Below are 26,914 nucleotides of genomic sequence, written 5' to 3' on the forward strand. Positions count from 1 at the left end.
AATTAGAAATAGCCACAGCACAAAGAAGTGCGATGATTCAAAAGAGTTTCAAAATACAAGCAATATTATTTTAATGAATAAAGTTCCTGTTGAGACACGCTGCTACCTTTGTGATATCACTGCTGCAATCATATTATTTTGGCTAATTTTTACCCAGTGAATCAATCTTTCTAGAATTTTCAACACTGTATTTTGTCAGCAAGTGCTTGTCTTTATCACTTTTACACCAGAGCCTCAACTGTCAAGATGTGAGCTCTCTGGCTTTACATATTTCTTACATATATATGTTATATCTGACAGTGACAATCGATTACATCTTACTCATATTATTCAAGCATATTATACATATATTCTGCAAGTATTTTATATGCAAGTATACGGAGTGTCTACAAGTACGTAACTAACTCTCTTCTGGAAAGGTGCAATAAGGTATGATTATACATTTTTGTCTTTTGAATTTGTTGTAATTGCATCTTAACTATTATCATAATGTTTTTGTTGTTATTTTAACCTTAAAACTACTGTAACTGTACTTGTACCTTGCTTGAAATGCTTTATTACTTATATCATTTTATGTAGCAACATTATGTTAGCCAAATGCATATATCTTTGTAGTTTCACGGTGTTCTGTGGTGTGTATAAATAAAGCTACATATATACATCCCAACATCAGTGTATCATACGCAACAAAATCCAGGGGAGCAGTTACAGTGAAACTTATACACCAAGTGGAAAGTAACTTATGCCAAGCCAAGTGAGACTTGAACACAGTGCTGTATGTAAGAAAGAGTCTACAAGTGCCAGAGCCAAGAGTGACAAATCTTCGGAAAGAGTCTACAAGAGCCAGGGCCAAGAGTGACAAATCTTCATCAGCTTAACAGATAAGTTGGGCGCTCTAATCGATGTAACTAGTTACCTATCAGTCATCATTGAGCAAAGTAAAATTCTAGACAGACAACTTTAACCATTTTAGTTATTTGTCAATTTTGGTTTTTCTCAGATTTGATAACCTTTTCTTTTATCATTTCATGCTTGTTTATTTTCCTTAGCCGACTTTGCAATTGTTATTGCAACAGTGATATCACGCGCGCAGCAGCCAGTCAGCGATCTATTCATAGCATTGCACTGATTTTTGTGGGTACAAAATTCTGACCTATGACCCCATCCACTGACTTTCAAGCAAGTTTTACTTCTGTCAGCTAATTTTAGAACACTGCCAAAGTAAGTCATTTTCATTGCAGTGTTTTGTTAGGTGTGATAGACTAGGCAAAACTGAACGCAGTCATAAACCACACCATTCAAAGGGAAATTACACAAACACTTAAAATTTTCTGCATCACACCTGCGCTAAAAACGGGAAAACTTGAACATTTTCTTCTCATTAGTTGTAACTGACACATTAACCTTTGACACCCTTTAGCGATTGGTTTACTTATTGCTTTCAACGCCTTATTCAATGTTTACACTGTGACATAGTGGATGGTAGTGCTTTTCTGAGCAATGGCAAGTACTGATAATATTGAATCTATTACTCCAACTGATGAGCCTATAGCTGCAGCTAAAGAACTTACGACTGAAACTGGTGAACTTAGTACTGAAACTGGTGAACCTATTATTGAGACTAGTGTTGAAACTGAACAGTCAAATGTATTTGATGAAGAGCAAACAGAAATGCCAGACTCAAGCAACACTAAACAGAGAACAAACAGGCTCGAATGCCAGCAAAAAACTTCAACCTTGAAACAGGCTATTAAAAATATAAGTGTAACCCACAAATCATGTTTGACTGAGTTGCAAAAGCAGACAACAGAGCTGTCATTTAGCAAACTAAGAGCCATGCATAAAGAGCTCACTGAAGGTATAGAACATATCACTGCATTACATGATGACCTAAAGAAGTCTCTTGGTGACATCACACCTGAACTTAAGCTAACAAATGAAATAGATAGAATAGGAGCTGATAATAAAAGTATTATAGGACATGTTTTATCTACAATGAGTAGCGCGAGCGTGAAGCAACGTACAAGTGGTACGAAAGCCACGCAATCAAGTCATGGCACAGATTTGGATGTTGAGAATTTTCAGCCGAACTTAACACAGTTGGCAAAGACACATTACTCGAGTCATATCGACGAACCACAAACTGATAGCCAACTCCACCCAAACAGGGAACCGTATGAACTGCAGCATTCACACGCACCAAGCAGGTCTAGATCATCAATAACATCTTATAGGTCATCCCAAAGATCTAGGTCTAGCAAGACAAGCCAGTCGTTACGCTTAAAACAGGCCGAAGCAGCGGCCGCTGCTGCTGCAAAGCATGCTCAACTACAAGCTGAGATTGAATCTCAAAAACTAAAAGAGCAAAGTCTCAAATTACAGTCTCAAATGCAGAAAAATGAGAGCCTTATTGCGCAAGCAAAAATGAAGGCAGAAATTCAAGCTGAAAACCAGCGGCAGAAAATCTTTGCACAAGCAATAGCAGAAGAAGAAAACGTGTTGATGAGACCACCCTCCCCTGTTGGTTATGAGGTGGAATATCAGCATCAAGCGCCTATTGCCAATGAGGCTAGCTTAGCACCTGTGGTTGAGACAGACCGAATGGCCCACCAAATAGTTGAAACTCCAATCAACCCACAACGCATCACTCAAGAGAGAACCGCTACTCTGCCTGGCAATGGTTTTACATTGGATCAGTCTCCAAGTACAACAGCTAGTTCACAAGAGCTCTTTGCCGATGCTTTAGCATCAGCAATTAACACTATCAGGATGAAGCCTGCTGAACCGCCAGTCTTTTGTGGAGACCCTCTCCAATATATCGACTGGAAGGTAGCCTTTGAGGGGCTGGTAGAAACAGCAAAGCATAGTCCTTTGCAAAGATTGACCCTTTTGCAACAATATCTGGGAGGCAAAGCCCAAGAAACTGTTGCAGGCTACTTTCGTGTGGGTACAGCTGACGCTTACAGTGATGCAAAAAGAAAATTGGACCGAAGATTTGGTCAGCCTCATATTATTTCGGAGGCCTTCCGAAGCAAGTTAGAGCAATGGCCTAGAATTCATGAAAACGACGGTGAGGGATTGGAAAGAATCTCTGACTTCCTTGATTCATGCCGTACAGCCATGAAAAATGTAAAAGAGCTAGAATGTCTGAAGGATCGACGAGAAAATGCTAAAATTATTGAAAAGCTCCCACTTTCAGTAGGAAGAAAGTGGGTAGCAAAAGCAACCCAGTTAGAAAAGCAAACTAAAGCCTTTCCTTCCTTCAATGAATTTTGCAAATTTGTGGCAGATGAGGCTGATGTTGCCACTAACCCTCTAGCACAAGCCCTAGCTACACGAGCTCATGGAAATTCACAAGTTAAACTTCAGCCAAAATCTAACAAACCTCAACAAAGGAAAACCAGTGCATTGCAAACTCAAGCAAACATGAACGCAATGTCAACTGATGAGAAAGTAAAACAACACAAGAAAAAACCATGCCAGAAATGTGAGAGAATCAATCACAGCACCAGTGATTGCAATGAGCTAGCAAAGCTTTCTCGAGACAAACAGATGTTTTACATTAAGGAAAATTCTTTGTGTTTCAAATGCATAAAACCACGTCATGTCGCCAATGAATGCAATAATCCAGCAAGATGTCGTTCATGTCATGAGCAGCATCCTACAATATTTCATGAGTACATCACCTCAAAAGGGTCAAGTAAACAAAGTCCACTGTCTAAGCCAACCAAAACTGTACCACTAGCGAAAGAAAACAAAGACAGTAGGGCTGATATTAAGGAAGACAATACCAGGAAAAATGAAACAAATGACAAGTCAAAACAAGAAAGTGGACCCAGCAATCGTTCAGTAAACTCAAATAATGCAAATAGCCACAAGCAAAGTGCAGCTCGTGTTATGTCTTGGACAATTCCTGTGTATGTTTCAAGTAAGCAACGACCTAATCATGAAGTTCTGGTCTATGCATTGCTAGATTCTGGGTCTAATACTAGCTTTATTACAAATAAAACTCTGGATAATCTCACAGCAAAAGTTTCAGACACAAAAGTCAAACTCAGTACACTCACAGACGTTCAAGGTTCACATGTGCATTGCAAAGAAGTGAATGAATTAGTAATCCGAGGTTTCAAACGGCAGAAGCGTTTGGAACTTCCTGCCTGCATATCTCAAACAGAAATACCAGTCAATCCTGAGCACATCCCTAATGCAATGTCCGTTCAAGACTGGTCCCATCTCAGGTGCATCTCACATGAACTTATCTCGCAAGAGGAAAGCGAGTCCGTTCACCTTGGTTTGTTGATTGGCAATGATCTTACACAAGCTTTCATACCTAGAAAGGTTATATCAAGAGCAGATCACGAGCCGTTTGCCAAATTGACAGATCTTGGTTGGTGTGTCATGGGTAACACAGCCCAGTCAAAAAGCAATTTGATTACGGTCCACAGGGCTGTCATCGAACCGATTGAGAGACAATATGTCACCTTTCAGGCTAATTCTGGTGAGATTCAAGATGATTTGTCCAGCAGAATTTTGAAGGTTCTTAGCTCTGATTTCAAGATCAATGAACATGACAACCATCACAATGCCATATCCATTGAAGACAAAAGGTTTCTAGAAATTATGCACAAAGAAGTCTATAAAGACCAAGAAGGGTATATGACCATGCCTCTACCTTTTAAGCAATACCCACCTGTCAATAATTCCAAAGCGCTGGCAACAAACAGGTTCAAACACCTAAAGAAAAAACTCCAAGACCCGGAATATTCTGAGCACTACTATTCGTTCATGAAACAAATTTTGGAAAATGGAGACGCTGAACTAGTTCCAGATTGTGAGCTAGATGATCCCCACTCGTGGTACATGCCACACTTTGGTGTGTACCACCCGAAGAAACCCGGAAAGATACGTATAGTCTTTGATGGTAGTGCTAAAGTAGGTGGCCAAAGTCTCAATGATTTTTTGATGCAAGGTCCTGATCAGCTCAGCAGTCTAATTGGGATACTAATGAGGTTCCGAAGGGAACAGGTCGGCATAGCGTGTGATGTGGAACGTATGTTTCACCAGTTTCGAGTTCATAAAGATGACAGAAACTACCTACGCTTCCTGTGGTTCGATGAAGAGGGTAAAGTAGTTACATACAGGATGAAAGTACACCTTTTTGGAGCAAAGTCTTCTCCGGGTTGTGCTACATTTGGGTTCAGAGCCTTGTGCAAACAAAGCGCTAATACCTATACCCCAGCTAAGCAATTTATTAATGCTGATTTCTATGTTGACGATGGACTTACTAGCGTATCCACACCGCAAGAGGCTGTAAAACTAGTGAATGAAGCCATATCAATATGCAGAGAGGGAAACTTACATTTGCATAAATTTGCATCAAACTCACAAGTCTTTCTGAGATCGCTTCCTGACACAGAGAGAAATTTAAAGGAAATACAACTGCTTGATGCGGATGGTGACTTTCAGCCAAATGAAAGAACTCTTGGTCTCATTTGGTCCATCAAGGCAGATTGTTTCAAATTTACCTCACAGATCAAAGAAAACCCAAACACAAGGAGAGGAGTTCTTTCGTCGATATCTTCAATTTTTGATCCTTTGGGTTTTGTGTCACCCTACATTCTACAAGGCAAAGGGATACTACAAGACATATGTAGGACATCTGCAGGTTGGGATGATCCTTTGACTACTAACATTTTGGCACGATGGGAGGACTGGAAATCTAGTCTTGATGATCTACCACTTGTTTCCATTGCCAGGTGTTATAAACCGACTGATTTTGGAACGATTTCAAAGGCTGAAGTTCATCACTTCTCAGACGCTAGCAACAGTGGCTATGGCGCAGTCAGCTACATCCGCTTAGTAAACAGTACCAGTAAGGTTCACTGCACTCTTCTCATCAGCAAAGCAAAAGTCACTCCTTTGAAAGCTGTGACTATCCCAAGGCTTGAACTGCAAGCAGCAGTTACAGCTACACAGATGAGTGCCATTATTAGGTGTGAACTTGGCATTGATGTTACTGAAACATTTTGGACTGACTCTCAAATAGTTTTAGGCTATATCAAGAATGAGACAAAAAAGTTTCATGTTTATGTGACGAACAGGATACAACAGATCAGAGATCGAAGCAACCCTTCAAGTTGGTTCTATGTTCCAACATCTGCAAACCCTGCTGACCACGCTTCTCGTGGCTTATCAGCTGGCCAACTAGCCACCTCTAATTGGTTTACAGGACCTGACTTTTTGTGGCATGAGCCTGTCCAGTTCCCTGAACAGCCACAACCTTCTGTGCAGGTTGATGATCCAGAAGTGAAATCTCACACCCTATTTGCCCAAAAGGACTACCCCAGTCTGGCCAAGCGCTTAGAGAGATTCTCTGACTGGAAGAAAGCTGTCAAGGTGGTATCTGTTTTCCTAAACAAGCTATTCTCTATAAGAAACACAGTTGCTAGTCTAACAGTTACACATCAGAAGGCACTCATTGTAATTGTTAGACTGACCCAAGAAGATTATCTGCAAGAAATCAAACTGCTGAAGCAACGGAAGCCAATTCCTCAGAACAGCCCCCTCTTCAAACTGAACCCCTTTCTAGATAAGTCTGGACTTATGAGAGTTGGGGGTCGGTTGGTCAACGATGACACAATATGTTTTGAAGAGAAACACCCTGCAATTCTCCCACGAAAAAGTCATGTAACCAAGCTGCTTCTGCGACATTTTCACCAGGAAGTAGCACATCAAGGTAGAAGCATCACGCTATCAAAGATTAGATCTGCAGGTTTTTGGGTAGTCAATGCCCATGCTGCAGTTTCATCACTGATATACCACTGCACTACTTGCAGAGAGTTACGCCCCAAACTAATGACTCCACAGATGGCAGCTTTGCCTGAAGCCAGAGTCACAGCTCAACCTCCTTTCACAGCAGTTGGGGTGGATTGCTTCGGTCCTTTCACTGTGAAAGAGAGGCGAACAGAGCTGAAGAGATATGGCTTAATGGTAACTTGTTTAGCAAGCAGAGCCATACATATAGAAGTGCTTGATGACCTCAGTTCCTCAGCCTTTATAAATGGACTCAGAAATGTCATAGCTATTAGAGGTCCAATTAGAGTAGTACATTGTGATAGAGGAACAAACTTTGTTGGCGCCATTTCTGAGATATCTGAAAAGGGCACCCTGGAGTTCAAGCTTAATCCACCTAACGCTAGCCATATGGGAGGCGTGTGGGAGAGAATGATTAGAACTGCCAGGAATGTCCTTAAAAGCCTATTGAAGAACCATGGTGGGAGGCTAGACACCAGCGGCCTTCGAACCTTGCTATACGAGGTTATGGCTATTGTAAATTCGAGACCACTATCTCCAGTAACAGACGAGGACAAACCTCTTACACCAAACATGCTTCTGACAATGAAGTCAGATGTCGTGCTTCCCCCACCAGGTAGATATGAAGACGCAGACATCTATTGCAGGAAACGCTGGCGTGCAGTCCAGCACTTAGCTAATGTCTTTTGGCATCGTTGGAGGGGTGAATATCTGACACAACTCCAAGCTCGCCAAAAATGGGTGAAAGAAACCCCAAACTTAACAGTAGGTAGCATTGTCCTCATTAAGGATGAGGATCTAATTCGAAATAATTGGACCAAGTGTAGAGTTGTAGAGTGCATTAAGTCTCCTGACAATCGAGTTCGCTCTGTAAAGCTTTTGCTTGGAAACCACAAGTCACCCACTAAGTCTAACAAATACCTTACAAGGCCAGTGTCAAAGGTTGTAGTGTTGGTGGAAGGCTCTGATAATGTAAACAAAGGTTAAAAATGTAGTCATTGGTTGGCTAAATATTTTGTTAAAATTTTAGAGAAATTTTAGGTGGGAGTGTAACGTTTCCAGAAACTTCTAATAACATTTCTATCACCCTTGTTATTCGATTTGATTGTTTATCCTACAGAAGACTGCCAGAATTAGAATTAGAAATAGCCACAGCACAAAGAAGTGCGATGATTCAAAAGAGTTTCAAAATACAAGCAATATTATTTTAATGAATAAAGTTCCTGTTGAGACACGCTGCTACCTTTGTGATATCACTGCTGCAATCATATTATTTTGGCTAATTTTTACCCAGTGAATCAATCTTTCTAGAATTTTCAACACTGTATTTTGTCAGCAAGTGCTTGTCTTTATCACTTTTACACCAGAGCCTCAACTGTCAAGATGTGAGCTCTCTGGCTTTACATATTTCTTACATATATATGTTATATCTGACAGTGACAATCGATTACATCTTACTCATATTATTCAAGCATATTATACATATATTCTGCAAGTATTTTATATGCAAGTATACGGAGTGTCTACAAGTACGTAACTAACTCTCTTCTGGAAAGGTGCAATAAGGTATGATTATACATTTTTGTCTTTTGAATTTGTTGTAATTGCATCTTAACTATTATCATAATGTTTTTGTTGTTATTTTAACCTTAAAACTACTGTAACTGTACTTGTACCTTGCTTGAAATGCTTTATTACTTATATCATTTTATGTAGCAACATTATGTTAGCCAAATGCATATATCTTTGTAGTTTCACGGTGTTCTGTGGTGTGTATAAATAAAGCTACATATATACATCCCAACATCAGTGTATCATACGCAACAAAATCCAGGGGAGCAGTTACAGATGTGATAAAATGTTTGACACGCTGGAAATAGCATTGTTATCACAAATGTGACGCCAGCCAGACTCTCACATGATCAAACACCTGTTTAGTTACAAAGTTCACTCTGTCAGCTAGAAAATTCAGCTGACATTGTAGCTCCATATGTATGGCTGACTTGCGATGCAGAGAATCAGTTGATGCTGCTGGAGTTGTGATACCTTTGCAGTCTAAAATGCAAATATTGGTACCAACATTCTTTATTGTATTGATTTAGAATTGATCAATAAAACATATTTCAATCACTGATTCAAAAGGCAACTTAATACCCAACTATGAACACATAGTTCCTTTTTGACAAAATGCACAGGTGTCTCCACAGTTATCACATGACATGTCAAAAGCTAAAAAGATCCACTACTGATATCGCAAAAATGAATTAAATGGTAGCTAAGGTATTTTGAAAAGGTGGTTTGTAATTGTGAAGCTGACAATTTATACAGACTAAGAAGATTAACTCTTTAACAATAAAAGTAATAAGTGTGAGGAGATAAATCTTAAAGAGGGGGAATGTATTGTTATAAAAGCTATGAGTCATGTTAATATATGTTCTCAGAGCCTTATTGGTAAATATTATTGTGTAAGTCATCAGGACTTTTGATAAGTATTTGAAGTGTAAGTTTGTTACTATGATGACAACTTACCATGACTCCTGACATTACTTCACTGTTTCAATGGTTCTCAAATAGTAATATTATTCTCTTCATAAAATGAACCATAAAAATTGAGCTATTTATTATACAGACTCAACGTAGCACCTGCTACAACATGACAAGGAAGATGTACTAAAATAAATCCTTGAGATATAAATAGTTATATTCTTCCCAGTGCTTCCTGGCAGCAGTCATCATATTCTTGTTTTAAAATGAATAGCAAAAATATGGAATGCTTTGCTATGCAGAAAATGCACTTGTGGCCATATAATTGTATTTCCATAACTGATGGAGACATAAATATGTTCTTCCCATTACTTCATAGCAACAGCCGGCATGTTGAGCAGATCTCTGATTAGCTAATCATTGATATAAACTATATACATTAGAGCTAAGTGCTAGGAGGTGTGTTGTTTGAGTTGGTGACTAAATATCTGTCACAATGCTTGGTATTAATTTTATCAGAGATGACAACTACCAGACTCTCACATGACTAGAGACCTGTGTATTTACAAAATTTACCGTGTTGGGTAAGAAAATTACTTTTAGAGACCTAGAAATACTCACAGAGATCTACAAAGATCTATTGAGAATAATAGTGGGCAGTTGACAAAAAAATCTAAAGATATAGAAAAATTGGTAGAAAATCTGTAAACAGCATGAGTTGGTTACAAAAAGAACAGAGATATTAAAAGCATAGAAAGAATTTTAATATTCATAGAGTGTACCAGTATTTCTATTGATAGTTTTATTGCTCAGTCAGTTGAAATATAAAATGTATAGTGTAGCTAATAAAAGGTAGAGCTAATAAATGTGTAGTGCTTTGAATTACTCATATACTAAAACTAAATATGTGTTTTACATGTATTTACATTAAATGTTTTAATGTACATATACATGTACATTAAAACATCTTGTGCTACAAAGTGACAGCTCATAGAACAGCGTATTAAGGGCCAACATGGAGTTTCTGATTATTTATATGGATCACATGAAATACTAGGAAGTTGAGGCTTTCTCTTAGTCGTAAAATATGATAACCTTCCATTAGGTTACAGGTAATATTTATGCCAGTTGAAATACCCCAATAGACCACATGAGAACACAATGTAGAAATATATTATTGAGTGTTAGTCAGCTGTTTATATTTTACAATTTCACTGGAAAGCTAGCTCAGTAATATAGAATCTATTTCATGTAGAGATTGAAAGGCCATGACTCTTGCATTTATGTTATTCAGTACTACAGGCTGTGCCTAAAACATCACTAAACAGTTAATATGGAAGCTATGGTTGATATGTGAGCGGCACAAGCAGTGCTCACGAGATACAAAATTGAGAATACAAAGTGTATTTGGAGTCGTCTTCTATAACCTCTAGTGCCACCAACTCCAAAGATCGAAGTGTGTGTAAACACGAGTATTATTGAACTGCAGAACACCTGCTGTGGTTGCTAAAACAGCTGCAATTTTATTGATTTTGGTATCAGTCAGTTGACATCCTCTAATTTTAATAAATTCTCACTCAGTTTCTTGATATTGCCTCTGACTTATCAAGCAACATCTTGCAGCATCAGCCTCACACTGACACACTGTAAGTTTCTAATAAATTTACATCTGACACAAAGTACTGCTGTTTCTACATTGTATCATTTTTATTCATAGTAGAACTGTGGCTCCCTCTACAGTAACCACTACTCCTAGTACAGCTATAGTAAGTCGGACCTATTCATTGATTCCTTGCCCATAGTACTAAAGCAACTCCTCATGCGCTCGTCGTATAGCTGTTATTATCCACTCAATCGGTTACAGCGATTTATTGCTAATTTTAAGAATATTGGTACAGATATATTTCCTGGCAAAGCTAGTGTAAAAACTTATAACAGATCAGCAAAAAGTTAATTGGCTAAAAAAAGAAGCACCAGTAGACAAAATTCTACATACAAGAAAATGGCATGTATGCTAGCACAAAATTTGCAAGAAAAAACATAAAGATTTTGGTGACATAGTTTTCTATTTGGTTAGTAAATTGGTTTATTATAGTCAAGGTTTGACTCCGCTCGTGGGGGACACTTTCTGGAACGCAGTCGAAGTCTTCTCTTGATGACAACAAAATAGAACAAACCGGCAATTACAACAGCAGATGTGATATACAATAAATAGCACATAGACATCTCTGCACGACCTATGGCTGTTTTGGTTTCCCAATCTCGCAGTGAGTCCACGCCTGGCAAGCGTTTCCACTCCGGAGCCTGAGAGAGGAGTTTAGGAAAGTTGAAGGGTCTAACATCTGCATAGAGTGAATGTAGAAAATCATAAACCTGTAAGAGACAAAACAATCAAATAAATATGAGCTGATACAGGTAACTACTGACTGGGTGTACATAACTAACAGATAGTCACTGTACTCACCAACTACACTCATAGTAAATGGCCTTGATAATTCATTACCACTACAAATAATCCTATAAGGTAAAGGTTCCTGGAATAGATCGTTTACGGTGTAGAAGCGTCTACTGTATACTAACTTTACCCATCGCACCTGATACTTGCACCTGATACTTGCACCTGCTATCGGATAATACACAACCTGCTTCGAGTGTCGTATTGCTGGAGACTAAACTGGCACTACCAGCTCCAAACTGGGGTGTATTTGGGTATTCTGTTAGAATGAAGTAAAATACCCAACATAAAGTTTAACTTTTCGGGCCAGATTATTCCTCCAAAAATTTAATAAATTTTTATTAAAATATTTTAGAAATATTTTCTTAAACTTACATCACAGAGTTAAATGAAATTTATCGATTCTACTCAGTTCTGTGCCAGCTGATTGTACTCATTAAAGTTTTTTTGCAATGGTAATAGAACAGTCGAGTGAATTTTTTTGTAACTAAACATCTATGCTACTAAGAAAAGTTGACGTTAATGGCAGAGTTTTCAATAAAGACTTGAGTAGCAAATATTTTGTTGTTGAGCACAACAAAGGTGTTATACCCTAGGACACTTATGTATTCGCGGCATCTAACTTTCGCGTTTTTGCGGTGTCATCCTCTCGCGAAAGTTTTATGTGCGAAACTAAACTATCATAACAAACGAGCGAAAAAGCGAAACTAAATAGCTTTGTTCATTGATACTGTAGAATGGAATTTTATAACGACATTTATTTTAACGTTTTTAACGACCACTATAGCATCGTTAAAATATAAGCCAACAAAATAATTTGACTATCAAAATTTATTACGTTATTATTTTGCAATTAATTATGATTATTTTCCCATTAAGAATGATTTATAATGATAGGAATTTGATGTCAATGCACACGAATTAGTAGATTATCGTTTGTTGGGGACATCAATCAATGCAGTGAGCACTGTGCGTTGAAAGAAAATAAGACACATGCACTGACACTCGCAGTACTACACAAGCAGCATGGCTCTGGAAAGGTTTGGATTCACCACTGACACCTCTTCAATAACTTGTAATTTTTTGAGATTTGTTTTGTTTTAAGTGATGTGACTGACGAGACGTTTTTGAATTAAAATAGGCAAAACATGACCACAGTTAAAATGCTAAGAAAAAGACATCTTTTTCTTTTGAGCATTTTAACAAAGATCAATTTTGCAGATTTTATTTTAAGTTCATTCGGAGGCTTTTACGTTTTCGATGGGACATGGCCAAGCGGGTGTTTGATAAAACTTAATCTTCTGCCAACCTTTATAAAAGTCGTTAACAAAAATATTTTGCCTCTGATGATGATAATAATGATGCCTAAGAACTACTAGAAGTTGAGGTTTGTCTCTATGGCTTGGAATGAAGTGATATTCCACAGCGATAAAAACCGCGTCCATGGCTGTTGGGCAAATAACTTTTCGAATAAATGATGTTGAGGTCGAGTTATCTGAAGGAATTTATCATTGCGTTGGAATTGACCAAACAAATCCGTTTGAGTTGACCTTGTCTTTGAGATGAAATGTTACATTTTATCCGAGGGCGAGTTATCCGAGTTGGACTGCACTTACCGTAAAAAATTCCCAAAAAGTTGGGGCGGCTCAGCCTGCCAGCTAGCTGCCCCAGTGAAAACGGGCCTGTTGATAGTCCAAGAAACAAATGGCAGCAAGCGATCAAATTGCATTATCGACCTTGCCCACACCATTCTACCTGCGGTTCACAATTACAACCTAGTCGCAAATTGAAATTTTTTTTATCGGTGAACTGAACCTGAGGAATCTAATTATGTTTGTTCCACTGCATTTATTTTCACATCACTATATTTTCGCACTCATCAGAGCTGCGAAATTAAGTTGCTCCGAAATTTTAGTCTGCGAGCTACTCACGAAACTAAATACTAGCGAAATATAAGTGTCCTAGGGTACGTGTAATCTGCCAATCTACAATTGCTGTATTGAGGACATTACACATCAATACATTCAGCCATGCATGATACCTTGTTAGGCCAAGCTAGATTAGACAAACTGGAACAGATGACCCGGCAATTAAGAAGCAACAAAGGGTGTTTACTTCATATAAGAAAGACTCTGAGCTTGCAACCGACCTTAGCTTCAAAGTCTGTGTGTTACTTGCAGAAAAAGGGAAGCCATTTAGGGATGGAGAATTAGTAAAAAGTTGCTTGAGGATATTTACTGATTTCGCTTGTCCTGAAAAAAGGCAGTTATTGCAACAAACCAGTTTGTCTCGTTTTACTGTAGCACGCAGGATTAACCGGCTTTCGGCAACTTTTTTCTTCTTAACCAATCAGATTTCCTTCTATAATTGGAACAGGTCAGCCGAGTCAATTTATCACATTACAGAACTGTAAGCATGATGATATTCATCTGTGTTGTTTGTCAGTGATGGCTCATGTGGCTCACTTTGAAGGCCACAAAGGTGCCTTAATTAAGTTAACTGACTATTCATCCTCAGTGCTACAGAATACTGTCCAACAACAGATGGAACTTAACAAAGAACCTGAGAGGACTGTGTGTGCTGAAGTAAAAGAAGGAGATTCATTGGTGGTTGGAGCAACTATCCACAATAATTGCTACTCCAGACTAGTTAATAAAAGCAAGCTTGAGGAAGCAAAGAGAAACTACTCAGAGGTAATTTTAATTAGCACTATTCAATCCTGCCGAGATCCTGTCATATTATGTAGTGTGTCAGGTTCTCAGTGTATCACTTTAATTCACGTTTGCACAGAGTACACACAAACTCACTGCAGTTAAGTCCTTGAAAAGTTAGATTAAAAAAGATAAAAAATGATATCCACTTTTCCAGCACTAATTGGGTTACCCTCACAGTAAGGTTGATTTGGCTTGTGAATGCATGTTATGTCCCTGCTTTGTCATGTGGTTTGAAAAATTATCTTTATTTTTTACCACAGTTGTCAGTGGCAGATGACCCAGGAGACATTTCAGTATCCCCTCCGCCAAAGAAAACATTGAGATCTGCAAGTAACGTGAAGCTGTCCACAAGCAAGCCTGTACTGGAGAGAGTATGTGCGATCTGCGAGAAACACACCAGATACTTGTTTGTAAAATCGAAGACAATACTTGACAAACTCATGGGAGCCGAAACTGTTCATGCAGGTGAGTTATTTGCATTAACTTGTATTTTATTGCTATTTGGCCCAGAAAACCACATATGTTCATATATTAGGTGTAGATAACTACCGACTTATACACAAATTTGGTTTTACAATGAAATGGGAATCAAATCCAGAGTCATTCATCAGATTTGAATTCTACATACTTGAGTTAGTATAAATTGAAGGGATCTTCCATCTGAAAGGAGGTGGCCACGAAATCAAAAAACTAAGCACTTTTTATATCTCGACTGATAGCCTATGAAAAGTGTTGTTAAATGTGTGAATTACATTCGTGCTAGAGAACTCAATCATCACCAATTCAAGGCATTTTTAGATAAACTTGATTCAGATTACCTAGATGTTGTGTACTTTTCTGCAGTGCGTAGGTTGAGCCGAGCTAGCATGCTGAAAAGATTTGGGAATCTGAGAAAGGAGATTGTGACTTTCATGGTTAATAAGCAGCAGGATGTTGCTTGTTTAACTGATGATGACTCAATAAATGACCTTGCCTTTCTAACTGACATCGCACAACATATTTCAGATTTAGATGTTAAACTACCAGATAAATGCCAGTTAGTAAACAAGATATTTGAACACATATGTTCCTTTGAAACGAAGCTTCAACTGTTTCGGAATCAACTGAGTAAAACACAACTTACTCATTTTCCTTGTTTAGCAGTCAGAAAAGCAGAACTGCCGGAAGAGATTGCTCAAAATATACTAAACAACTTGACAAGTTGCATTCTTAATTTTCAACGAGGTTTACTGATTTTAGGAAATGTGAACTTAAGTTCGAACTATTTTCCCAGCCCTTTGACACGGTACCTGAAGATAGTCTTGACCGCTATCAAATGGAGATGATAGAATTAAAATCACATGCTGATTTGAGGAGAGCATATACTAATAATTATTTTGTAACTTTTATGAGAAATATGTATTTGGAAAGTATCCAAATCTAGAGCTGCATGCTAGAAACATGTTATTACTTTTTGGCAGTACATTTTGTTGCAATGTTTTTTCCAAGAATGAAATTTACTAAAGACAGGTACCGAAGTCAACTCACCGATGAACACCAGACCAGTCAACTTTGATTTGCAACTACATCGGTAAAAGCGGACATTGAAAAGTTGTGTGAAAATGTAAAGTACCAAGTTTTACCCTAATTATTCGATCTGCGCTTTATTTTTTTGTCTCAACTTCTTGTTCCAATATTACAGATTCATGCTAATAATAGTTTGTATTTATTGTTTGCAAGAAATGTACTTACTTATATTAGAACATTTTCTCATTCTCCTCAACTCGACACACAATTTTCCATTAGATTACATCATTATGGGTTGCTGGTCATAGGTATTGTTCAAATATTGAAAAGTGGTCCTTAAAAGAAACATGTTGCACACTCTTGGTCTAGGCAAATGTAACTCTATCGGTAAACTTCTACTTGCGTTCTGCTCAGAGCATAAATTCATCACATACAAGGGTCATCATAAGACATCATTGATGCGTCAAAAGTCCAAACATTGGCACCTACTAGACTGTGATTACAAAGCAAGTAGACTGGAGACATGTTTAGACACCTGTGTTCATAGAGATAAATAATGATGTGCAGACCAAAACATAGTCTATTCCATGATAACAGTCGCAATACATGCGAAACATGGGGGACCCATTAAAAACTACGAAATAACCTAAAAGTTGGAAAGCCAAAATACAGCAAGATTCGAGAAAGCCTAGAGGAGAAAATAAATGAAAGTTACATGAGAAGATAATAAGAGGTCACTGAACGATGTGGGACTTTAAAGACTATGACTTTAAACCCAGCGTATGAAGTACTGGGCCAACTGTTCGAAAGACACCAAGATTGGTTCAGGGAGGACGATGTGAAGTTAAACTACTAACTTGAATAGAGAAATGTTGCAAGAAGTCAGTATCTGTTGAGTTGTGCCAGAGTGAACCAAGGCAAAACTTTTAACAGTAAGGAGTTTACTCCTTACTGTTAAAAGTAAGGAGTAAACTCCTTACTGTTAAAGCAATACATCACAGAGCCAAAACCACAAATAGCAGAAAAAGAAGTCTACTATCCACTGCCCATTGCAGCAATACAAAGAAATTCTGCCATGGTCTCAGAGAAGTATTTCTTCTCACCCAAAGAAGAAAGGAACACTCCAGCTAATAATATTGACATCGGATTGGCCACGGCCATCAGGTGGCGAAGTTCGTTGATCGAGCTCCGTTGAGCTTGCACTAACCTGGGTTTTGGGGCTAACACTATTATCACGGGGTGGTTGCGTTTCCCTGCTAGGTTTTTGGGTCTAGGTTTTTATTGCAGATATGCGTTGATAATGGATAACAAACCATAAATCAGCAAATCTCGAATTCCTACAGCGTAGGGGTAGTACCTAACCAGAAAAATGGATGCATGGAAAATAAAACATTTCCAATTACCTATTTTTACAAATTTTAAGATTGGTAAAGGTCTTAGTATATGCTTAAAGTTAAATATAATTTAACCAAATTCACACAATCAACGACCTTTTTTCCTAGTTTGTGATTAATATTTTGCCACCCCTACCATAAAATGACAAAGTCTCTCATCATTGTCACATTGTTTGACCTGGCCAATAAGATGGGACAGCAGGAAAAGCTGTGCAGTGTAGTTTTCATACTCAAAATTTAAATCTAAAACCAAATGTGGGCCATTTAACAATGTCGACTATTAATATCATGAATGCTTGTGAATGGCAACTGACTGATCATAATTGTGACAATATCGAGCAACTATATTTATTTGATAACAAAATGAAACCTAAAATGAAACCTGAAAAAATATTTGTAAGGTGTCTTATTCGGCGTATTTCTTTGTTCTGGTGCCACGTTCGGGCTCATCCGAACAGAGCTCGACATGTTCATAACCCAACCCCGACCTCGCCCACATGATGACCGTGACCAATCCTGTAGGAGAGGAGGGGTTTATACCAATGGAGGGATGTAGTACAATATTTTTAGTGTTTGACCTCAATAGATACAGGACAAATGTCTACAACATGTCATGCCTTTGCATTGCGTTTTCAATGACTTCACCCAAGGCCGTTGATGCGGTCTCAAAACAAGATCTCCACTGGCAAGATGATAAAACCGATAAGATCCATGCATGAAGGAATGCAGGCATAAGTGGCCCAGGTGAATCTTGCTTCAGAGATTTATTCGCCCACCCTTGGCATGTATTCTTCATCTGAAGCAAGTTAGAGCTTCAACAAACTTTCAAGGAGGTGAAGTGCAAAAGAAGAGGAGTTATCAGAGGGAATTGCTGACACGAACCGCTGCGAGGCGTCCATGCAGTAGAAATAACACACTTGAATGACAGTTCAACCTGATGTTACTGTGCCACCATCAACATTGTTCGAACAAAACTTGGAAAAACATTTCGGAGGCAATTTTCAAAAATTGACCCAGCAATGAAACAGATCTGGCTGCTGACCACAAACTTTTTATGTCTATTTTATGACGAGATGAGTGAACAGAGTCAACCCACCAAACAAATCAACCTATGAAAGGAAAACAAGAGATGTGTATCCATACTTATAAGGTTAAGGAAGTTTCTATGATCAGTGCTTATAATCATGATTGAGTGATAAGGTGACTAATGAGCTGACTGTGACAATAATAATAGTTTTAGATAGAAAACAACCTGATGGATACAGCAACACAACTGTGATAGTTCACAATGAGAGTAACTCTATGTCTATATCATTGTTATGTCTTCGGGTGACTCAAACCATAGAATATGTTACTGATTGATGGTTTAGACAAAAAAATACATGCTTAAGCCTGCTCATACTATAAAGAGCTCAATGTACTGATGCTTTTAAACCTTACCGTTTCTTCATTCCACATGCCTCTGGGATTCCTGCATAAAGGACACAACTCTTCAGAAGGAAACTGAATTTTAGGATACACAGAATCCTCACTGGTCTTTCCGGCCAACCTCTTATTTGCCTGATAGTATAATAACATGTAGATGATTAGACACTTTGTGTTGATACACAAAGGGATCAAAGCAAAACCGAAATCGCTACAAACCAAACAACGGAGTATGCAGTTAAGCTAAAGCTAAATCTCTACTTACTTATCTTATCACAAAAACAAAAACGCTATTAACCAAAAGGTAGCAAAACAGAGGGATCTGAAAATGATTAGTTTTACCGTGAATAAAGGTTTTGGGTCAAGGTTACGAAGCTTGCCACAATGAGTAAACTAAGTTTCGATAACGAGGAGTAAAGAATTCTCATATATATTATCATGTCATCTCTGTTATTATAGATGTGATTAGCAGCAGTTGATATAACATAACTAACTATTGCTACAGAGTATTCAGTTAAGCTATAGGTAAACCTCTACTTATGATTATATTAACATATTCTGATATCAGCAGTTCACAAATGTAAATACAGTAATCTCTTGCTATTTCACGCCACATATTTCACATCCTCACAGCATCACAGACTCATTAATAGCAACAGTTCTATCAAACGTGACACGGAGGGAGGCAAAAGTCAACATGAAATCAGTAATCAGTATCAAATGTTTACGAAATTTACAGTAATAAATTATAAATAATCATATTGAATTATTGTTACTATGCATACTAAGTGATTTGCACAATAAAAGGCTTTTTGAAGTCAGTTAAATTAAAAGTGCAACTATGTATTATATAAACCAACTGTTGCTAATGTAAATTATTACGAGCACTAAATGTCTTGCTCTTCCTTAAATACTCAAAATAAACTCAATGAATCAATATCTAATACAAATATGATGTTTGAACCAGACGATCCCTGATATGGAATATAGAAATAAGCAAATCTCACCCTGTTATGAGCGTCCCAGAGCCATAGAGCGCAATCACTGTTAGACTTTCCCTTCAGTTTAGGAATTTCAACAGCCATCTGAGCAAAGTTGATCCTGCAGTCAGCGCAGGTAAAGAAGTGTGCCACATAACCACGTATGGACTCGAGTGCCTCATAGCAGACATCTTCAGTTTTCCTTATCTTCTCATCTTTTCTAGCAGCTGCTGATGCTACAAAAGGTCACATACAGTCAAACCTTGACTTATGAACAAAGCAGCTCATTATACAAGCGTTTCTGATTTATGAGCCATGATTCAAGTTGAGTTTTGTGTTTGTGATTTCGTCAAATTTGAAATGTCAAAATGAAAAATATTTTAAGAAGCTGTCATGACATATAAGAAGTGAGAGCCAATTAAGGACTGGTATTTTCTGGACAGATTTATTGTCTTGCAATTACATGATTTCTTGTATTCGTTGAAAAACATGGAATTAATCGATATCATTGTTGATTTTGTCACCAAGTGTGCCCCTCATGTTTAAAGTTGAGAACTCTGCTTCAGCCACCTCCACTTCTATTGGTTGTAATAATCCATTGCTAAAGTTAGACAGCTAAATAATATCTTTCTTTGACGCAGTAACACTTTTTCTTCGCTTTTATCATGCACTGTTAGATGATATTTAAGTATTTATTATTTAGAAAACCTGATTATTTCCCTAAATTAAAGATTTCATTTTTCCCAGGTCAGAAATTAACTTGATATCAGTGATTGTAAATGGGATTTATTTGATTGACATTCCAGTTGATTGATGTACGAGTTTAATAACAGCATGAATTAAATTCGCACCTTGAGGTTCAACTGTATTGTTTACAGAAAGAATATTTCCCTTTCACTTTGCATCTTATCAGATAAAATAACATTATTGAATAAATATTTTATCGGTATTATTATTAGGCTAAGAATCATTAATATAGTAAAATAACGAATAATACAAGAGGAATTGCTTCCTCACAATATTGTGCTAATTACTCCAAATTTAATGTGGCCAGGTCTAATAAATCACATACCTGCATTTACAGTTAATGTGTGAAAAAGGGTCCACAAGGTACAAGGAAACCCTCTGTATTTAGCTTGACTGCCCCGACATCGCAACAACTTTGCATGAGACTCCGTAGCAATAAGAAGACCACTAGCCTGTAAATATATATTTATATGTGTATTTGTTAGAAAACAGTCTAATTACTTAGGGAACAGTTTTATTATGAAGCACTGACTAAAGTTATACTACACTTTCAGTGCAGAAGGACAATAACAATAGGAATATTTACTATAATAGGAGCCGTATCTGTCCATCCAAAGCTACGCTTACAACTTAAAAAAGAAATGCAGCAAATGAGAATTCAACTCAGATATTTGACTTTGCATACCGACACTCTAACCACTGTACCAATCAGCTACCTCCCCACTTATCAGAATAATTATGCACATAGTTATTACACATGATGATCTCTCATGGCACACAGAACTGCTAGAGTACTAGTAATAATTATGTGTACTTGTTAGAAAACCGTTTAATTACGAAGTACTGACTAAAGTTCTGTATACTACAAGTTCAGTGCAGGACAATAACAATAGGAATATTTACTATAATAGGAGCCGTATCTGTCCATCCGAAGCTACGCTTACAACTTTAAACTTATCAGAATAATTATGCACATGGTTATTACACATGATGATCTCTCATGACCCACAAAACTGCCAGAGTACTAGCAATAATAAAATATACTGGAATTAAATAATAATAGAATAATTGTGCACATAGTTATTACATATGACAATCTCTCATAGCACACAGAACTCCAGAGTACTAGTAATAATTATACTCAATAACCGTAGTACTTGAACAATCTTCAGGGTTATGATTTTCATCAGCCAAGGAGATCCTCAAAGTCATAATCCCTCGAGGATTAGGTGACATAAAAATAAACTTGCTTGGACACATTTTGAACAAAGCTGCTGTCACCTGATAAGATATCGATTGATCAGAAGCTGGTTGAAGTTGAGGAAATTCTTTCACTAGGAAAGGGAGTTGAGGTGATAGAGGACATAAATGATTCTGATCTGAGGTATTTATTAACCCATTCAGGACTAATTAGTTATTGGTTGACTGCTCCCCCAGCCCAATTAATTTTTCACTAGCCTTACAATTAAAATAGAGCTACACAAAATTGAGTATAACTAGAGTTCTTTTCAAAATAATCTTGATTTGTTTTTTGCAGCTTAACAAAGACATTCCAGGCTACAATGTGATATAAATTTTGTTCACCTTTACAAATTCTACTGACCACAATTTCTAATAATTCTGTGAACGTTTTTTTTTATCAAAATTGTTTTTCATGTTTCGTAGCAGCTCACAAGCAGTTTTTAGATACTGACATTGTTGGACCTATGTTAGATTGATAGCAAACTTTATCAGCAGCAAATAAAAAAAAAGATTTCTCAATTCCGAGCAATAAAACAGGTGTTACTAGCTTCTAACCAACACTACGTCACTGACAGTTTTATCAATTATATAATCAAACAATTTCTTTATTTATATTGAAATGCATTGTAGAGGTTATTATGAATATATTATGCATAAAAAATACTCAAGTTACCAGCTAGCAGACAATCAATTACCAGCAAAAAATAGGTGTAAAAATGCAGTAAAATATATTGTAAAAAATACAGTAAAAATGAATATGCATGAAAACGAAACAATATATGCATGTATAATAAGGGTGTGTTCATTAAAAAATTATGACACGGTGAGAGTTATTTGATGCCAACTACACATGCATATTTGCTGCTATTATAAGTTAGTTGATGCAGTATTCATCAGATATTGGTGTTGAAGCCCTAGGCTCATCATCAACGGCATGATCACTCACAAGCCCTTGACTGTCTTCACCTTCATGTAGCAAATATGATACAGCCTAAAAAAATTGTGCTTTAGTAGCTTTTCAGGGTAAATACCTGATAACAAATTGAAAATAAGTAGTCTACTGCAGCTAACAATTGGTAATACAAATTGCAAATATTTTTTGATACTGTAAATATAAACACAAAAAGTCATGAAGATGATTACTGTGGTAAGTGTCCCCTATGAACCAATATTAGAGCCTAGTGGTTGGGGCTAGTTATAGTAGATGTTGAGGTTGAGAACTATATGCTTGACTAATTGTGGGTTGAACAATTGGATATAAATGAAATAAGAAATTTTTATTATCTTGTAGTTCTACAAGGAAATCATAAAACTATTGTTTATTATGGGGTAATAGAGTGATGAGTTCATGCTGCAAAAAGATCTAAATTTTATTGGATTGAAAATGTTATAATCATGTGTATCATCAAAAAAATCCATATCTTACACTGTTAGAATAAAGTTTGTTAGAAATTCACAAGAAAAATTTCGGCTTTTTATCGTTTTTTTTCGGTAAAATTCTATAAATAGCCACATAAAACTTACCTTCTTCCATCAGAAAATTCTCATTTTCTTCTTGAACATTACTTTTGTTGCTATTTTCTTCCCCTGGGCTGATTACCGCATCTAATTCACTTAAAAAAATCGTCATCGTTCGGATAAACCTTTTCCAAAATGGCGATCATCAGATTTCCAAAACAGTTGATATCTATCACATAATTTGTTAGTTAAAACTTTCTTGTCCAATCACATATTTGGGCTCAAAATGATGCCCAGACTTTTAAACTTCGTTTGGTGAATGAATAAAACCGATGTACCTAAACAGCTAAGCAATAGAGCAAATCAAAGTTTAACCCGAGTACTTCGGGAATGGGCCCTGGAGAGCACAACTCTTCCCGAGGTATTCGGGAACAGTCCTGAGTGGGTTAAAGCCGATGCAAGGGTGCTGGTTTTTGTTAGCCGCTAACAATAAGCTTTTACATTGAAAGCATCTCAGAGTGTTCCTAAATTAGCTCATTCAAGAGAATAAACATAACTATTCTCTAGTTAATTATTTTAACTTTTGTTAGTCACAACTAGTCTAGTTTGTTCATGTTTATGCTGTACTACAGAGAGCTGGAGTAGAATACTGGAAGAGTCTAATGAATTATAGAGAAGTATCTGTCACACCTGAAGATGGTCAGACCAGAGGCTGTGTGAGATTGATCCATTCAACTTGGCTATGGATAAATATAGTTGCTGTATTCCTTCAGATATTTTTTGATTGCCTTCTGGGAAAAACTAAAAGAACAACATAGATTTCCCATAATGCAACAAATGATACAGGAACCTTGACGGGAGAATGTAAGAGATCCGATCTATATCATTATATAGCAGATTCTGTGTGAAAAGCACTCAAATGTGAAACTATTAACCCTTTAGCGACCACGCGTTTACGGCTTGAAATTTCCCAGCGCACCAGAGCATTTACTAGGGCGATTTGAACCTTCGACACGACTGCGTGAAAACTGCATCAACTTTCATCAAAATTGAGGTAGATACATAAATTAACATGCATAGGAATGCTGAGAAAGTTCTCTACAAGCTTACAATTTTACAAGCAATTTATTACAAGCATACTTTTTTATGTAGATAGCTTGCAATTGTTTGCCTGCAAGTCTCAATTTGTTGAAGCTACCAAATTTTTTATTTTTGTTCGTCATTTTCAATTGTGTTTTCTAATTAATAAAAGTAATTGACAATGTTGTACAAATAATATTTACATGGATTCATATGTTCACAACAATTTGTAAAAGAAATTGGTCGTCCAAGAGCATTGAAAGTGGAGTTATGATCTTCGATGCAATGCAGCAGCGCCGCTCAAAATTCTCAGCGTGTGGCCCTAATGACCAGCGAAAAATGGAGGCTTGACATTGTCACCTAAACTTGGCTATAACTTGCATGCAAACTGGCATACAGCTACAAATGAATATGCATTAGAAAGCTTAGAAATTTCTCAAGAGGCAGCCAATTATTCCCTGCAAATCGGCTGTAAACATTTTGGTCAATATTCTGATTGGACGAAGCTGTCAGCTTTTTACCATAAAATAACAATAATAAATACATTTTTCAAAAGCAAAAACTCTAAGAAAATTGTTTATGATAAGCATCTGCACGGTGTCATATATGTTTGCAAGACGTAGCAAAAAAAAGTTGTTGTCCGAGTGCATCAAAAGCAGAGTTAGGCGCTCCTGTGCATTGCGGGTGCAGATCTTAGAAATGCTCATGACGCCATGCCGATAAGCATTGCACGAGATGGCTTACAAGACCTGACATGGCTGTTCAAACTCTGCTATAACTTTCGTGTAAATTGGCATTTAGCTGCAAATGAATATGCATTTGAAAGCCGAGATATTTTCTAGACTGATGTTTTCCTCCTCCAGACAGCTTGCGAAGCCTTTACAACCTGAGATCTATATATTGATAGTTATGATTTTTGCTGACTTTAGTTATGATCTTATGCATTTCTTGCAACTTGATTTATGTGAGAATTTTGCATATAAACACATTGCACAAATTCATGTGTGCTGCAGTACAAATTATTGTGCATAAAAAGAATTGAGTTGTGAGCCTGCATTGGCACATTTGGTGAAGCAGCACAAGACAGGAGGCAACATTTATTACAAACACAAACAGCAAATCGTGGACTGCTAGAATGCATGAGAACTGAACTCTTTGATAATGTGGGTGCCCTAAAAAGGGCGGTTTGCAACAAATACAACCTGTAAAGGCTCAACAAATACAATACATAGACAATAACATTTTAGCAAGTGTATGTACAAAAGCAAGTGATACAAAGCAATGAAGCATTTGCAGACGCTAAATAAAATTTGAAATGAATTTATTTAGCATGGTAAGCATCAAAACATGACTCGCACAAAGGTACTCCACATGCTAGACATTTAAATTTAGTTTTGCGTCACTTAGGGGTGTTGTCATCAGCGCGCCTTTTGCAGTGCCTACAAATTCTGTATTTTGCTGGTCTACCTTTCCCTGGACTATTTGGCACTATTCGATGAGTAAAAGAAGTTGAAGCGCGGGAATACTGTTTTTGCGACAAGAACCGGTATATTCAAATATCTGATGAAGTAATTTCTGTCGAAACTGTAAGTCAGTTATTTTACAGCCGCTATGGATTCTCTAAACTATGGCCGCATTGTATACACAAACATCTAACAAATGAAAAAATAGTTTTTTGTATCATTTCATGGTTATACTATGCAATTTTTGATCAGATTTGTCAACTCCTCCTGTGTATTTGTTGTAATCCAACTAACGGCTGGCGTGCAAACTTTATCCCCTTTATAATTTACTTTGCCTGTGTCTGCGTCTTCCATGTTTTTATGCATAGTTGAAATTAAAGAAATATATTTTTTATCTCTCCAACAGCCAACCATACTTTCTCCATTAGAAAAGCTTGTTGTCTCACCTTTTTTAATAACTTTTCCATTACAAATTTTCAAATCTTTGGGGACATTTTTTCTGATTGGACGCAAAGTTCCACAAACATGAGTGTTATTTTTTGTAAGTTCAGCTGCTAACTCTGGCGAATTATAAAAATTATCCATAAATAACAATGACCTAAATTTAGTAAACCACTTATTAACTTCATGACTATGTTGTGAGTGATTCCTCTACCAGTTCCTTCGGCTTGCTCTCGCTCATCACCAATGTACACAGACGACTTGTGCACATAGCCAGAGACAGCATCGCAGAGAGCAAATAGCTTTATTCCAAATCTAAATCTTTTAGATGGAATATACTGCCTGCAGCTGAGTCGCCCTTTCCAAGCTAGCAAGCTTTCATCTATAGATATAAATTTACCAGGCAGCAAAACAGAAGATAACCGGTCACATATCATGGCAAAAACATTTCCTAGCTTGAACAATTTATTGCCAGCAGGGTTTTCCGAATTGTCAGCGAAATGTAAACTGTTTAAAACCATTGAAAACCTGTTTCTTGAAATCATTTTACTAAACACTGGGGTAGATAACAAATGATTGGTAGATCAGTAAGACGACAGAGCAGGCTTCCTGACAATACCCATAAGCAAAATTAAACCAAAAACTCGCCAAATATATTTTTCATCGACAAGCTGTCAGGCATGCCACATGTTTTTGAAGGCCATATCTACTT

General features: G+C 37.2%; 2 protein-coding genes across 5 annotated transcripts in view; one reads left to right on the forward strand and one right to left on the reverse strand.

Annotated features, from left to right (window-relative positions):
* The first annotated feature begins 1,500 nt into the window (after positions 1-1,500).
* LOC137398396 (uncharacterized) lies at positions 1,501-7,800 on the forward strand. The gene has a single exon (XM_068084504.1). The coding sequence runs from the start codon at positions 1,501-1,503 to the stop codon at positions 7,798-7,800; it is 6,300 nt and encodes a 2,099-aa protein (XP_067940605.1).
* Positions 7,801-11,147: 3,347 nt separating this feature from the next.
* Positions 11,148-26,914, reverse strand: part of LOC137398567 (sulfhydryl oxidase 1-like) — a 49,057-nt gene continuing 33,290 nt past the window's right edge. For all 4 annotated transcript variants that reach the window (XM_068084708.1, XM_068084705.1, XM_068084707.1 and 1 more), the window contains exons 9-13: positions 23,909-24,019; positions 20,844-20,970; positions 19,799-20,007; positions 18,807-18,926; positions 11,148-11,670 (exon numbers count right to left, since the gene is read on the reverse strand). In XM_068084708.1, coding sequence (XP_067940809.1) covers positions 11,371-11,670; positions 18,807-18,926; positions 19,799-20,007; positions 20,844-20,970; positions 23,909-24,019 — 867 coding nt within the window. In that variant the 3' untranslated portion in view covers positions 11,148-11,370. The remainder of the gene's footprint in view (positions 11,671-18,806; positions 18,927-19,798; positions 20,008-20,843; positions 20,971-23,908; positions 24,020-26,914) is intronic.

The sequence above is a fragment of the Watersipora subatra genome, chromosome 6 (genome assembly GCF_963576615.1).
Source record: "Watersipora subatra chromosome 6, tzWatSuba1.1, whole genome shotgun sequence".
NCBI classification, from domain to species: domain Eukaryota; kingdom Metazoa; phylum Bryozoa; class Gymnolaemata; order Cheilostomatida; family Watersiporidae; genus Watersipora; species Watersipora subatra.